The 17,090-nt window shown below is 43.5% G+C and overlaps 1 protein-coding gene across 2 annotated transcripts in view; it reads right to left on the bottom strand.

Moving 5' to 3' along the window:
* Positions 1-17,090, bottom strand: part of RBBP4 (RB binding protein 4, chromatin remodeling factor) — a 218,478-nt gene that overhangs the window by 89,664 nt on the left and 111,724 nt on the right. Inside the window, exon 1 of one of the 2 annotated variants that reach the window (XM_078680736.1) lies at positions 14,744-15,145. The exons of the other annotated variant lie outside the window; for it this stretch is intronic. Coding sequence (XP_078536862.1) covers positions 14,744-14,759 — 16 coding nt within the window. The 5' untranslated portion in view covers positions 14,760-15,145. Of the gene's footprint in view, positions 1-14,743; positions 15,146-17,090 lie in introns of those variants that run through there. 2 annotated transcript variants of the gene reach the window in all.

The following is a 17,090-nucleotide window of genomic DNA, read 5'->3' as shown; positions in this document are numbered from 1 at the left end:
TCATATGGCGATGCATTGTGTAGTTTCCGAAACTGTATTTTTTGTCGGTCCCTCTGGACAGTCTATCTTGACATATAAGGCAAGTTACGTATCTTGCATTTACTTTTTTCTGACCTTTGGGAATTTTAAAAAATTGCCAAATGAAGTTTTCTTTCCGGTGAGACGTCTTGGGCTGCTCAGGCAAAAACTGCCTCTCTTCGTGCTCGTCCTCCTGTTCCTCTTCTTCTTCTTCTTGTTGAATTACAACTTGAGCAGGTGGTCCACTCTTCCTTGGATGTGGTGGAGGTGGTGGGGAAGCACCAGCTGAAGCTACTAAAGAAGCCATTGCTCAGTGATCACAAAGGGTCTTTCTCTCACAATGATGAAAGTCAGAGTGAGGAAAGGAGGGATTTTCATCATTTGGGAAAAACAAGAGTTCTCAACCAATCAAAAGTGTTCATTTTAGATTATATGACCTAGTCTTACATCATTAGGAAACCAAAAGTGAAATGAACCAATGAAAAGTGTTATTACCAAGTCACATGACTTGCTGTGTTTACGTTAAGCGCTTTGCAGGGCCTCCCGGTTTGCTTCCAGAAACCTGCGCTTTGGCACTCGCTTCGCGTACCAGTTTGCTAACGTAGCACGTCATATGACGTATCAAGCGACAACGTGGAACGTCATGCGGACGGGAGGAGTCACGATGTTGTTTTCTAACGCGGCACTTGCGGTAAAGAAACGTTTACCGGCTCGCGGTCTATTTCGCGGCATCAAGGTCAGCTAACGGGAAGCTTCCCGATTCGCGAAGCGGGAACGAAGAAAAAAAAATATTTTAAAAAAAAATTATTCATAAACATATAAAATATATTTTTGGATTTAAAGAAGAATACATTTTACAGCTACAGATATTAGCTGTTAAAAAACCAATGAAATTCACAGAAAAAACCATAGGTTATAGACCATATATAGTTAGGAATTAGCATTTACAAAACCTTGAAAATTCACTGAAAAAACCATAGGTTATAGACCATATATAGTTAGGAAATAGCATTTAGAAAACCTTATTTTACTCACACAAAACCATTGAAATTCCATATATAGTTAGTTGCACTAACTATATATCGCGCACCTGCAATCCACTGCTGATGATGTCACATATTACATCATTCATGACATGGTCAGTGACATCACTGATGACATCACTGATGACATCTCAAATGACATCACTGATGACATCACTGATGACATCACTGATGACAACATCCAGTGACTGTATGCTTCTGTAAAGTTAAAATATGTCTTACATATTGAAGAATGAGTGGATGTATAAGTGTCTGGATGAAGGATTTAGTAGGTGCATGACTGACTGTATAAGTGAGTGATTAAATGTGTCTCACTGAGTGCATGGGTTAGTGACTAAACTGTTTTAAATTGTGCATCATTGTGTCTGTTGTTTTGTAATCTGATGCATGTGTTGATCATTAGCTATATGACTAACTATATGGGTTATTGATTAGTTGCCCAAGTATTTGTATGGGAGACTGAGTGTGTGTGGGTGTCTGGGAGGTGTATGACTCTGTGCATAGATGTGTGAGCAGTTGATTCACTAGATGTATGGGTTCAAAAGTGCATGTGGAAACATCTGTATGGGCGGTTGACTGTGTGCATGAGTGTATTGGTGAGTGAATGGATATCTCAGTGCTACATGTCAAAGTAAGTACATATGTAAAACACAGTACATGTGATAGTTGACATATATAAATAACTGTGCATAAGAGCCAGTGAATGTGTGAGTGGCTGTATGGATTATTGTGAACTTGTATCAGGGATTGTATAACAGAGTAAATATGTGTTATTATATGTTCCAATAAGTAAGGTGTGTATAACTATATAGTTGAGGAAATCGAGGTGTGATTGATTCTTTGCAAGACTGACTAGGTGTGTGAGTAACTCCATGGATGAGTGACAGTCTGTGAGTGTCTGTTTACACTGAGTGTATCTAAGGTTATATTAGAGTCTGAAGAGGTTCATTGTATCATCACATGAATGATGTCATCAGTGATGTGATCAGTAATGTCAAATGAGATGTCATCAGTGATGTCATCAGTGATGTCATTTGAGATGTCATCAGTGATGTCATCAGTGATGTCACTGACCATGTCATGAATGATGTAATATGTGACATCATCAGCAGTGGATTGCGGGTGCGCGATATATAGTTAGTGCAACTAACTATATATGGAATTTCAATGGTTTTGTGTGAGTAAAATAAGGTTTTTTAAATGCTAATTCCTAACTATATATGGTCTATAACCTATGGTTTTTTCAGTGAATTTTCAAGGTTTTGTAAATGCTAATTCCTAACTATATATGGTCTATAACCTATGGTTTTTTCAGTGAATTTCAATGGTTTTTTAATAGCAAATATCATAAGCTGTCGAATGTCAAGTACGTGGAAAGAATTTTTTTTTTCGTGTTTATGCACACTGATCTGCTTTGATTGCTGCCCCCCACCCCTCATTTCTATTAGGAGTACTCTCTCTTTGCAGATAGTGAAGGGTAGTTAACGCAGCTCTTTCCCCCTTTGTAATCCGTCGTGCCTGCTTCTCTCTCCATTTGATTGATTGTTCTCTTTGGTTCATTCTCTATTTACAAACAAGCACAGAGTCGCAATACTCTGTTTAGTCTTTGCAGATAGCGAAAAATCGTGTAAAAAAACAAAAGGAATCGAGCAAAATCAGTAGGCCACTAATGGGATCTCTTTTGACCTCGCTAAAATAGAAACATTAGGAACAACCTGTTGAAAATAGCAATGCGTATGTATATAAGCGGCGTTCATTTGTGTTCACAGTACCCCTTGTTGATTGTTTCAATCGAGCATTGAATTGTTCGAAGTTAATTCTCTTAACGATCTTCTCTACCTGCAAACGAGGAAGAATAGGAATATTCTATCTCCCTTTGCAGATAGTGAAGGGTAGGTAACGCAAGCCTTTAACACGTCGTACCTATTTCATTCCTCATTGATTGATTGATTGTCCGAACATTGACTGTTTGGGAATTAGTTCTTTTTGGAGGTATTCCCTGTTTGCAAATAAACGTAGGAAAATCTTTGCAAGTAGTGAAAGGGTACGTAATGCGGACCGTTCTCCCCCGTTGTAATCTGTCATGCCTATCTACTCCCCACTGATTGATGCACCTTTTTCACCCGGACCATTTACTAGAGATACGTCATCTGGCCCGACCAGAGAGCACCCCTAGTGAAAAGGACATATGCAATAATAACGAAGTGATCACTGTATCCTGTTAACAGAAACTTTACCATGAAACAACCTGGAAAGAAAAAAATAGGAAAACGAAAATCAGTAGGCCACTGATGAACATGAACTTTTATTAAACAACGAACAAAGAAACGATAACATAACGTAATGATAAAACCTATTAATGTCCTAGAAACAAGAAAACGTTAAAATATGCCAGTGGTGAGAGACCAGAAAAACAGTAAGAGAAACCAAATCACCCCTCGCTGTCCCACCGCCTGCCACGCCAAAAAAAAAAATCGATAGACTAGGGAAAATGCAAGTCAGTAGAACATCCACCCCCACTCTGGAAACTTCCAAGGTGGGGCAGGGTTCCGGCTACGCCCAGCCGGGAGCAGCCCATATAAGGCAGGTCCTGCTGCCACGCCTCGGCCAGGAGATCCTAACGTAGGGTGTAGCCGGAGGAGAGGCCGAGACCAGCGGGACCCGGCCAGGGGATTGCCTTTACAACGCTGAACAGTTGCAGGGGGGGGGAATGTCTCCTCGACCCTCCCCTCTCTCTCCCAGTCCGGCCGCGGTGGCCCTTGAGAGTTGCAGGTAGTCCCGCCACATGCTCTTCCGGTCCGACCACCAACGGTCGGGGGGCCGAGGCCGACGGGATCCGGCTGCAGCCGATAAACCAAGAAACCCGTTCATGGGGCCAGAGCCAGGGGCGTCCGGCCGACATCCACCGGAAGCCCGGCCCGAAGACGGACGGGACACTTCTTTCTTTTATAATGGCTGCGACAACACTGGAGGGGGATGTCTTGCACATGCCTCCGACCCCCCCCTCGTCCTCATCGCCTGGTCCGGCCATAACAAATCTCAAGCGAGACGCCGTGGGGTGCACTGGGAGGGAGAGACGGTGCGAACAGGCCTCTCCCGCCTCCCCAGGTGGAGGCTTCCCAGCTGCACCCTCAGCGCTCCAGGCGGTGGCATCCTAACAACTACAGTGCTGCACAGTTTCGGAACGACCTAGATAACGGTTCTTCCACTGTGGCCATGCTGCAACGTCTCGCCCGGCAGGGTGGAGCCCGTCCGCTCATGTGACCCCGCGATCGCCGGTAGCTGCCGAACTCTCAAAATGGCTGTCGACCTGGCAAGAGCGGGCCCAACATAAAGAAATGGCCCGGTCACTGGTTGACTCCACCACCGTAGTCCTCCACGACCTTGAAGATTCTAGAGGAGCCGCGGGAGTCTCCGACCCCCGATGGGGAATGACTGCCATGATCGCCCGTGGAGTGACGAAACTGTATCCGCGGGACGTCGGCGCTCCCATGCTGGCGCCAGCCTCACTTTGAATTACTACAATCCTGCAGACCTCACTTCCGGTGAAAGCACAGTGTGACCCGGTAGGAAAAATTATTGCACCCCCTCCCCTTTTTGACTGATAGTTCAAACCACCGATCCTTTCCTTTGCCCTTTTAACGGAACTTTGGACTGCCTCCCCCTCTTTTACATTTTCTAGAGAAAACAAAACATTAACCACTACATTAGCATAGCAGTTGACACCAGAACTGTTTTCAAATTGAAACCAACAACATCTTCAACAGAATCCTTTTTGTTTCTGCTGTGACCCTGCTACAGCACAGGCATTGTCCCCAGCAGTAATTCTGCAATGCCGGTAAGAATAGCTGTGGTGCCTACTGGACTCACTCACCCCCGCGGCGCCCCACGCCGTTTTTTGCTGGGCGGCAACTTACTAGACATCACTTTCGTGCCATCTAGATTTCAGCGCGTTCTGCTGCCTTGGAACTATTCGCACAACAGACCGCTACTGACAAGAATATTTCATTATTGGTGCTGTCAATTTCAATAAATCTATTGGATAATTAAAAAGAAATTGCCACGGTCTCTTCGTTGTTTAAATGTTTTTACTGTTTTTGTTTTGTTGTATATATTTATATGTTATTAAAGTTTTATATTCCTACTACTTTGTTGGAGTGCTATATATTTTTAATGTGACACATAATTGTAAAAACTTTGATGTACAAAGAGTCATTCCTGGAATCTTCCGCTTCAGGCTCGGTCCCCTCCCCAATCACAATACAGGATGGTTTTCAGATAGTAGGAACGCGTGTGCTGTGACGGATCACATCGGGTGTGGGCCTTGATCTACTATAACTCCTTTGAAGAGGGGTGATTCTTTACAGCTGGGGCCATAAACTACATCTGCAGGGCTAGCTGATAGCCTAGGACCGGCCTGGACATTCGGACACAGAGGAAGAGGAGTGTCAGAGGGTGCGGTAGTGAATAGGGCGAAAGGGAGGTGTCGGGCGGGCACAGAGTGTGATTCTCAGGGAAGAGCAGCGCAGATGGGGGAAGGTTTATTGCCCATGCATAAGACAGAGAGCGGTGGTGACCAGTGCCTGGGGGAGATGCTTACGAGGGTGAGGAGCCATGCTACGAATCGACAGCGTGCAGAGAGTGGGTCTGGTCAAGACATCTAAAATGGCTGCCGTGCACGACAAAAGTGTGGCATTTCAAAAAAGGCAAGATGGCGCAGACAATGTTTTTCAACACTTCCTCATTTCCTTCGAATCGAACGTTAACAGACGTTGGGGCATATTACCAAAGTTAAGCGATATTTATCGCTAACGATGCTTACCAACCAATTTTTTACCACTAAGCATCGTCCGAAATTATCGAAGATAAACCTTACTATTATCAAGGTTTATCGCAAATGCGATAATAAACGGCCGCAATGCATGAATATCGCTAAAAACTCAGCGATATTCATGCATTACCGAGCTAATACTCTTAGCCATGTTATCCACCTCCCATTGGATAACATGGCTAAGAACTGCTCAGGGCAGGTGTCACTTTTTGGAGATATTCGCGCTTAGCGCGAATATCTCCAAAAGTTGGTAATAGGAGATAGATATCTTGCATGTTGTAATGCAAGTTATTGTGGTATATGGAACTCATACCATAATCTCTCAGGAAAGCAGAAACTGATCCTTTTGGGACCGCCTAAAAAGGCCTAGGGGGTGAGGAGTACTCTACTTTGCCCCCTTTTCACGTTCCGAACTATTTTATTTTACTCTCTTCTGTAATTACACAAAATACCAGCGATAAGATGCATCGGAGACACACAGTGAGAGAAAGGAGGCCGGAGATGAAGAAGACATGTCAAATACACATTGGAGATAATATAGTGGCAGAAGGGAAGTAAATATGAGTAAACTTACCATGTAACATAAAAATGTTGCACTCTATACTATAAGTCTCATTTTATACTACAATCACTTCGCTACAACCTCATAAATTAAAAATAAAAATAAATAATGTCTCAAACAATTTTTGATTTCTAAATATAAATTTATTCTTCAGAATTTTCTAAATTTGAAACAACTAGTAACATGTCCTCATCAGTAATTTCCTCTTCAATCATCTCATCTGGAATCTCCTCATTAAAAGTCTGCAATGATGATTCTTGTAACTCTATGGTCTCCAAACACTCGATAAATTCGCCATCAAGAGATTGATCAAAAAAATCATTCAAGTCATCTCCTCCTTCTGACAATATTTCATTATTGGTGCTGTCCATTTCAATCAATGTAGTGGAATCATTCAAGTCATCTCCTCGTGACAATATTTCATTATTGGTGCTCTCAATTTCAATCAATGTAGTGGAATCATTCAAGTCATCTCCTCCTTGTGACAATATTTCATTATTGGTGCTGTCCATTTCAATCAATCTAATGGAATCATACAAGCCATCTCCTCCTTGTGACAATATTTCATTATTGGTGCTCTCAATTTCAATCAATGTAGTGGAATCATTCAAGTCATCTCCTTGTGACAATATTTCATTCTTGGTGCTGTCCATTTCAATCAATCTAATGGAATCATACAAGTCATGTCCTCCTTGTGACAATATTTCATTATTGGTGCTCTCAATTTCAATCAATGTAGTGGACAATTCAAAAGAAATTGCCACGGTCTCTTCATTGTGAGCCATTTTATTTTGAAATTGCTTGCTGTAAATTGCAGAAAAAAATAATCACTTTCATTTATCGTTTTTAGTAATACATAATATAAAACTAACTTCATCAAGTATTTAGTATAACAGAAGGACTGCAAATAAATAACAGAAAACATTTTTCAAATTATCTTCAAGTGTACAACATAGTTCCCCTTACAAATTAACAACTCACCTTTTTAAAAGTAGCAGAAGTGTTAGTACTGTGTAAATCAAACACCAGAAATTCACCACCAAAAATTCCTCACAAATGTACCTCAGACAGTAGTATCACAAAATGGCTGTGGTTTCCTCTCATTTGACATATATACATAACCAATTAACTTTCATCACACACAAATACAAAACCAAAGTAACATTTTAATTGGTTCTAAATTTCAACACTTTCAAATGTGTTTTCCCCATGCAATTTTCCATAGGACATTTACATACGTCTACAGCCTGAATGGCTGAACGGAATTACACCAAACTTGGCAAAATGGTACATCAAACCTAAGAGGTCAGGAAGGATCTACTATGCCCCCTTATGGTCATTTCCCCCTTCGCTTTGGCCTCCTCTTGTCTCTCAATCCTACCGAGGGACAAGATGGCGGCCGCTACGGACTGTTTGGAATGTTGACAGACGCCGGAGAACCAATCAGCTTCGCAAAGCTCCGTAACGCGAAAAGTACGCGAAGCGGAGCGCTGTTACAGATATATATCTTTTTTTCAACGTTAATTTCTCAAAATCCACTGGAGCACATATATTGAGACCTAGCAAAGGCACATCGGGCTACCAGTCCCTAATATTTTGCCAAGTTTCCTGCAAATCCATTCAGCCGTTCGATTATTATTATTTTGTTTTTTTTTTGCCCCGCGGGGCCCTTTTAAAACCTCCACATCAAACCTAGGGGGTCAGCGAGGATCTACTATGCCCCCTTATAGTTATTTCCCCCTTTGTTTTGACCTCCTCTTGTCTCTCGATCCTACCGAGAGACAAGATGGCGGCCGCTACGGACTGTTTGGAATGTTGACAGACGCCGGAGAACCAATCAGCTTCGCTTCACAAAGCTCCGTTGCGCGAAAAGTCCGCGAACCAGAGCGCTAACCGGTCCGCTGTTACAGATATATATCTTTTTTTAAACGTTAATTTCTCAAAATCCACTGGAGCACATATATTGAGACCTACAAAAGGCACATCGGGCTACCAGTCCCTACAATTTTGCCAAGTTTCGTGCAAATCCATTCAGCCGTTCGGGCTAAAAGTGAGGCCAACCGCCCTATGGAAAACTCAATGTTAAAAACACGTTTTGGGACCCCCTTTTTTCTCGGCCCCCACTGGACGAACCCCCCCCCAAATTTTCAAGGGCTGCTCAGAAACAAAATGTGCCATTTTCCTGAAAATTTCAGCCGATTCCGTCCACAAACGCCAAAGTTATTAGACATAGAATTTTCAAAAAACCCATAGAGAAAAAATCCTAACTATATATACCTACTGGCGACCGCCAGTAGGTAATATTAATATATATATATATATATATATATATATATATATATATATATATATATATATATATATATATATATATATATATACACACACACACACACACACACACACACATTTCAATACAAAAGTTTTGCATGCTTCCCATCCTTGTTCTCAGGCTGCCATTTGTAAAGTGCAAGATACAGCTTCAAACCTCTATTTCAATTTAATTAAACAACTTCCTTTTATTGGCCTCATGAGCACATTTTGCAAAGTATTATGGTGCATGTAGTTTCATCCCACATGGGTGTCGCACTTCCAATTTATTAAAATAACACAAATCTATTGCCCCTGTGGGCTGAAGTCTTGCCATGAATAGTTTTGTAAATCAGTGAGGATCTCCTCATTGAGTCAAGTGCATCATTTATTGCCTACTGTGTGTATCTGCCTATGTCTAACACTCCTCTCTGATAAGCCTGAAGCTGCTCAACCACACTAACCCACCCGAGAAGCACCCCTTGGGAGTACTACAGCAAGCCCCCTGTCCACTTACATGGGAACTTATGGACAATTTTCAACCTATACCTTATTTTGGTATATCATATAGAGAGGCAGCTTCCTACAATAATTACTTGTCATCCTTGAGAAATAGTGCATCTTCATTGATGTTTGGAAGAAGTAAACAATCCATCACAATATTATGGGTTACACAACATAAGTTTACAAAAAACCTCATGTTACCATTTGCCTTCTTTGGGATTACACTCAGACAACCGCTATAGTGCCTCAACCGGTTCTATCACCCTAAGAGAACACTGTTTTCACCATCTTCCTGATCAAAAGGGATACTCCTTGTCTTACGTCTAACAAGAGCAGCGTCTTAAGAATTTAAGCTTGTATCCTTTACCTGCTCCCAACTCACACACATCTGGGCTTCAGACAATCTCCTTCTCACTTGTGCCACAGATAACCATGACATGGTCAGGCACTCTCAGATTAATGATAATATTAAAGTTATATTGATGCACCATGTTCAGGATAGTCGGGCAAGACTTGCCACGTAGACATTCCCGATTCTGACTCAATCCATGAACTTGATATTGGACCATATCTATCATGTCAATGCTGCTGCCTTGGCATCTTCTGGCGTTAATGCCCTTGGTATTCAATTTAACATTATACCAAGTAATTTCAAATAGGTCTTTAGGAATGATGTGTACAGTGACAAGAGTCCCACAACAATTCCTCGGATTATGAACAGCATGTTAGGTCTTGTACACACCCTGGGGTCTTTTTAAACGCACTCTGGAGTTGTCCAGCACTTGCTTCTTTCTCTGGGGACGTTTTAACATGCTTGGGTAGGATCCTTGGTTGGCCATTGGCTCATACCCCCAGAATCACGTGCTGCCAATCTCCGTCAACATCGAGGGCAACAGATAAAACCGGCCTCTCTTGTAGATGGGGCTGGTGGTGGCCAAAAGAGAGAGAGCCAGTTCATGGAAGTCGGAGGTCGTCCCATTGAGTGAGTGAAAGGCATGCCTCGATAGATGTATGACCCTTGAGTGGCCAATCTCTGTGGCAGAGAGCTTCCTCCGAAACATGAGAGGGTTTTGGGCGACCGGACTTGCTACTCCTAACACGCAGGCCAGTGGAACAAACTGAGGAGATTGGGAGTGTGGCACAGTAGGTTGGGGCGGGGAGTACTTGAGGAGTGGGTGTAGAAGCGAGTCTGATATCCAGATAAGGTGGTAGAAGTACCTAATTTCGTTCAGTTGTTTTTGTTTCATCAACACCACCAATACTATAAATCCCATTACAACAGCATTGGTACTGTGTAGGCTATCTTTAGTGCCACCAAGCTTTCTACCTCAAGCTGGCACCCCAGTGGTTGGGAGGCTAGATTGGATTGAGATGTTAGAAAATTATTTAGAAGCACTTGATGTTATCAGTTTCTCATTTGCCTGGAAGTAGGCCTCAATACTTAGCATTTTAGGTGTAGATGACCACATCTTCAAGTACATGCCAGTAGTTGTGGATAGGCAAGTAGTAGCTATACCTGATGTGTATAATGAAATTAAAATGAGATTAGAAGCACAGTTCACAAAATCACAACGTTGCAATGACTAGGCACAAGTTCTACTCCTCACCCCAAAGACGAGGGGAAAATATTGATAAGTTTGTGGGAACACTAAACTGCAATAACGTGTCAATTTGGTCCCATAGCGGGCAAAGGATCAGGTGATCTTTCAATGCTACAAGAATGACTATGATACAGGCAATCCCACATTAAAGGAAGCCTTTACAATTGCCAAGATCGAGGAATATGAAACATATAAGGTAAATACAATTGATAGGACACAAAATCCAGGAATTGTCACTGTGAGGAATATTTTTGCTGAAGTGGACTTATTTAGGAAGAAAACACTTCCTCAGAATAGATTCTCAACTGTGTAAGGCCGAGGAAGAAAACTGCAGTCCAGTGGAGCTATGCATAGTGGCAAGGCAATCACCCCTACCTGCCAGAGTCTGTAGTGTGCAAGGTAGGCTCTATCTAGATATTTAAACTGTATAAATGAAACTGTGATGCAATAGTTGCGTCTCAAGGACAGCATAGGGCTTCCTGGCGTTCATCATCAACATGTTGGAGGTCACTCACGCAGGTATTTTTCAAGTCAGGAAAGGAATTTGACGTCTGTATTACCAGTGACTTTTACATAAATTAAAGATTATGTTGGATGCTGGTAGTAAGCAACACCTATACCTCCACAGGGCTGTGTTCCAGAAGCTACTCTTGATTAGAAGTATAAGGCAAGAGTGTGTGCCTTGGTTGTAGATACCAGAAAAATTGGTGTTTCCGGAGATCGAACGCCACCTGGAGGCTAATATTTGTTGCTGTCATGATGTCTCCTAGAGGGGAAATACCAATGAGGCACCACTCTCTGAATCTCTCTAAACTTGTCACCGATGGCAGTCAACACCCATTCCACAACAGGGTTGTCCCGTTGAGGTACTTGTGCCAAACGAGGTCACTTAACGGATCTCTGCAGACTTGGAAAACCACTATTTTTGCTGCGGGAAGGGTGTATAAATGGGGTAGGGGTCCCGTACAGGTAGTGGGCAATTTGGGCGTCCTGTATGGCCCATCTCTGAGGCATAGGTCGGGGGAACTCTGCCACCAAACCACAATTCATTCAGCACCACCAGATGAGCCACTCTACAGTATGAAAGAATATCTGGTGTGGCCAGGCAGCCATCAAAGGGCAACTTGTAGCATCAAGTGAGTACAATTCCAGAGGAAGCGCGTTAGTGCCGTGTTGAAACTCTAAGAACATCTTGGGAACCAGATATGGGTAGTTTTTCAGCTGGTATAATAGGTGAGAGAAGTCCAACCATTTTTTAATTGCTGATCTCCCCATCAGTGAAAGCAGAAGCCTAGAGCAAAAGTCGAGATCTTTATAGAATTGATAAAGGAGAGGACGCACAGCTGGCCATGCGTAGGTGGGGCAGAAGCTAACATGTTCTGAGCACCTCAAGGAACATATCTATCATCGCTGGACCCAGCTGCACACAGAGCACTTTAACAAACTCCACCAGAAACCCATTTGGGTCCAGATATTTGGCATTTCCCAGTTCCTCAAGGGCGATTGCCTCTTCTAAAGAATTCCTCTCCTTGGAGAAGAGTTGATGGGTCAGTAAGTCCGCCGCAAAGGATGGTATATATCTGGAGGAAGGGCCATGACTTTGGGGAGTACAGTTTGAAATAATAAATCAGCAAATGCTGCAGCTATCAGGGGTTCATCAGTAATGAGATTGCTCGCATCTTCCATTAGGCTGCTAACCAGGGAACGCTAGGCAGTCGCAGAGAAGGTATAGAATTTTTCCAGTCTAATTCCCCATTGGCAGATGGAGCTCTGCATCGTGAGCCATGCTAATCTGGATTCGCCAAAGTGTCTCCAGTGCATAAGTGATTGGATGTGCGTTATGTTTCTCAGGGCAGCCGCGTCTGGTGCATCCACAGAGCCTTTACAGCTTGGCTTCCCATTCTGTGACCGCTCTACAGTCTTGTTGTTTTATCCCAGTTTGTAACTGAGGAGGAGTTCTCTCAGCGTAGCTATAAAGGCTTCCCACAGTGTCCCCGGTGAGGAAACTGAACCCTTACTAAGTATAGTATAGTGTTGTATTTTGCTCCAAAATGGTCTTTAAGCAACCATGTACGCAGGTGCCAACCTGCATTGGCACCTCATGTGCCAAGCCACATAATTAGTACAACCGGATAGTGGTCAGAGACCCCCTGGCCAGCATATTCACCTCTGCTATCAGTGAGGTGCGAGTACAAAATAGTCAAGACAAGAGAATACATTTAGAGCCCCTGAGTACTATATGTAGCCCTGTGTGCCTGGATGATGAAGACACCATGCGTCAGTCAAGGGCATGTTTTCTAGGAAAATAGCCCATCGAGTTGCTCTGGTCGTTGGTTTGTCTGAAGTGGTGGATTTGTCTTGGGGAAGGTCATCCACCCAATTGAGGTCACCCCCAGCACCCAAGGTCTCTCAGGGAGCTGCGTCAGGGTCTCTTCCAAAAAATACCTAAAATCTTCTCATAATGGGGCAGCGCATATACGCTGAAAAAGGAAATGTGTGGGCCACTTGAAAGGTCAAAGATTATCACAATCTCTCCATTGTCCTGACCAACTCATGTATAATTTCGATGGGAATATTAGAGGGGCAAGGACGGCTAAACCGTGAGAACCCCGAGTAAAGCCTATTACAAAAAACAGTGGACCCTAGTGGATGATCAGGGTAAGAATAGACACAAACTGGAATAGTATTTATGTCCTTTGTCCAGCCGGACAGGAATTTATTTGGCGATGCACACAATCAGAAAGTAATGTCAAGGGGGCACAGCCCGTGACCCACAGTGAACAAGACAAAACAACAAGTATAGGCAAGAACGAGCAAATCGGTCTGTATACTTATAATCAGTGAACAGACTGGATTGTAGTTTGAGTGACCATTGTAGATAGTATTCACAAGCATATTCAGTACATATGATCCTATTTTGTCGACGACGTTTCGATGCCGAAAAACAAGATAAATGGCCTCATCTTCTGGACAAATATATAAATCATGTTTGTCTTGGAATTATAAACAATTGCCTTTCATGCAAGACAGATCCTTAGGCAGGGAGGTAGTACAGGTCGAGAGAAGTGGATCGATTAGGACCAATGATAGCGTGTATTTCAGATTATCCCGCTTTTGAGTCAATTAGACCGTCCAGATCACGGCTCGAGTTGTGCCGGTTGCAGAATCACAGGACACAGAATCTCTGGCGGGGATCGTCCCGCCAGAGATGCCGCGTCCTGCGATGTGGACATATGGGAACACCTATAGCATATACTTAAGGAGGGATAAAAAAAGGAGTCAACTCCTGGGAAGGGGAGGGCTTCACTGGCTTGGCACACCATGAAAGATATGAATATTTAATGAGTGCCCTTTCTGACCCCAAGGTTTCTGAGCAAACTACATTAGCTACAAAACAGTAACTAGCTCTATATTAGCGTTCCTGTTCGTAGAAGCCGAAATCTAATACACGAATGAGTAACAACAGTCTGATTGGGAACATAGGCAGCCACAAAAAGGGTAATAAACAAACAACCTACACAGTATGAATAAGTACAGCTTCCCAACGTAAGAAAGGGTCTTCAAACACATGCCTATCAGCCGACTTAACTTATTTTTGCCTATACTCCAACTAAACACCTCCCTCCCACGACGCGTCAGCCCTAACTCGCCAAATGATCCCACGTTATTAGCATAGAGCCCATCCTTAATGTGGAAAGATACCAATTAACTTCTCTTAAAGCTCCCCCCAGTACCTCTCCCGTCACACCAACCCTAGCTTCCCCGCCACAGACCACCCCACGATCTCCACTCTCCTCAGATTAAATCAAGCGACCCCAACCAGCCAGCCTCAGCACCCAGAGCGCTTCTTCAACTACCTTGGCCTAACCCATACCTTCCTTATCCGCCATGCCGCCCCCGCCGTGCCTCGGTCTGCGGGGGGCGGGACTGCCTTCCTCCAGCTTCGGTCTGTGCGGGCGGCCTCGGGCGGGCGCGCTGCTGCCTCGGGTACCGGCGGGAAGTCCGCGCCGGGTGTACCTGCTACTGCGACACTCGTGTCCGGATGTGGAAGTACCGAGCCTCCCCGGTGCCCGAAAGCTGGATGTCCTACGGAAAACACGGACCTGTGTGCCCGGATGTCAGGTGTCTCCCGGGTGGCGGCACTCTATCCCTCTCCGGTGCTCTATTGTCCACAGCCCGCTCCCGCGCGTCGTTCAGTGCACCTTCGCGCCAACCTAGAGCAATGGTGACCCGCCGACCAATCGAAAACCAGGCTGTCACCCGAGAGGGCGGGTCGAGCAAACGACTTACAGGGCATGGCGGATCTTGTGGTATCAGAAAGTAACTTCACTCGGTCTAAGATATGGAAGAAAGACTAAAACTACTTTCTTTTATTTATTTTTCACACTTTATTTATAAAGCCTCACAATCACACAACAAGTATATTGACGTCCGGTGCCGTATTTTATGCAAACATGATAGGCTTGTCATTGTCACGTTTGGCATCACGTGGCAACGAGCATGTATGTCATTCGGGCAACACATGCTCCATGTGCTTTTACTTGATAACCTACTGAGTTCTCGGTGTTGTATGTGTATTTCATTTTGGCCCAGATTGAAACTTTGTTTTAGCTGACGTAATTGTGTGTAATTTCTGATATTTTGCACTACGATTATTACATAGCTGTCAAGGGTTCAGATTGCTTTTGTGTGACATTTTCATAAGTTTCAAGTTTAATATTTATTGCTTGATTAATTAAAATCATCACAATGCCCCCCCCTACATAAAATAATAAATGAGTTTCATCTACTCACGCATCTGGAAGTGTCATTGTGCAACGATCATATGACATCTGTGCTATATCTCCCATACGTTTCAAGTATATACAATTCTATTATTATAAAATCATTCTAAACTATGTTTAGATCAAGTTACAACAAAGAAAGTTAAAATAATGTGCCAATCAATTAAAAGTATGGAGATATGTTACATGCAATTATGATTAGAGATCGTCCGCTTGCAATAGGCAGTTATTGACTGATTTCATAAACTTGACTCCTCAGCAAGACAAGATGCTTGAGGAGCCTTCCAACCAGCTTATCACTGCTTGTATGCTAGAGCGAATGTTCAGGTTGATAAAAATCGTCTTTAAGTACTGTCTCCTTTGGGTTAACATGGCCGGACAGGCGCACAGCAAGTGGGCCAAGGTTTCCTTTTGGAATCCGCATAAGCGCCAACGCTCTGAGTTAAAACCTGTCACCCAAGAGGGGGATAGATCCTTGGAGACATGCACCCCCATCCTGAACTTTAAGAAGCACGTCTTTAAATAGGAACTAAAATGGGCAGATAAGTAGGCTTGTGGCTTTGAAGACCTATATGAATTCATGACTGTCCATCCATGCCGTCTCTTTGTGAGCGCCAATTTATCTTCCAATAAAGATTTCTTTTTGCTTGCGGCATTCACAGTTTTGATAAAGGACGCTCAAACCATCTTGTTGTCCCATGCTGTTTGAAGTTCCAAAGTGGCCAAAGATGTACTCAGGTAACTCCCCCAAGAATTTGGAGTTTCTTGCTCGTTCTGTGACCTTACTTCGTCCCAGCAAAGTCTATTTAGAGTGTCCTCTTCGGTTAACCGGAGGGTGTGGCAGAATTTAATAAAGTTGCTCATGGCCCTGTATGTTAGATCCTGAAGCCCAAATTCCAGTCTTACCTGGGCGGGTGAGGCACTTTGGCAAATCAAAAACTGCTTTGTAGATTTTTGACTGCAATTCGTTCTGGAAATGCGAATTTTTGCCGCACCAGGGGACAAGGCCGTAGGACAAACTTGGTTGGATTTGGGCAGCCATAACTTTTAGCAAATGCGAATGGTTTGGGCAGTCCAATTTTCTGCGCAAGGATCTATAAGCGTAGATCAGAGACTGCGTCTTTGCTTTAAGGGACATTTTGTGTTTTTTGTGACTAGTGCCCTACCCGATTATTATGCCCAGATATTTGTATGAACTTTTTTCTTCCACATGGGCCCCTTAACCCTCCATTTGAACTTTAATTTCCTACTGTCAACCAGACGAACAATTTTTGTTTTGTCTTTTATCTCTAGCTGTTCCGAGTCCAGGTAGGATGCCAAGTTGTTTATTGATTTTTGTAGTCCCACTGGGGTTTGGCTTAGCAAGACTATGTCGTCTGCATATTGGAGGATTGCGACTGGCTTGTTGGCCAGTTTCAGGGGGTGGCAATCTGGGTT

Source organism: Lissotriton helveticus, chromosome 3_1 (genome assembly GCF_964261635.1).
Source record: "Lissotriton helveticus chromosome 3_1, aLisHel1.1, whole genome shotgun sequence".
Taxonomy (NCBI): domain Eukaryota; kingdom Metazoa; phylum Chordata; class Amphibia; order Caudata; family Salamandridae; genus Lissotriton; species Lissotriton helveticus.
This window is presented reverse-complemented; position numbering and strand designations above follow the sequence as displayed.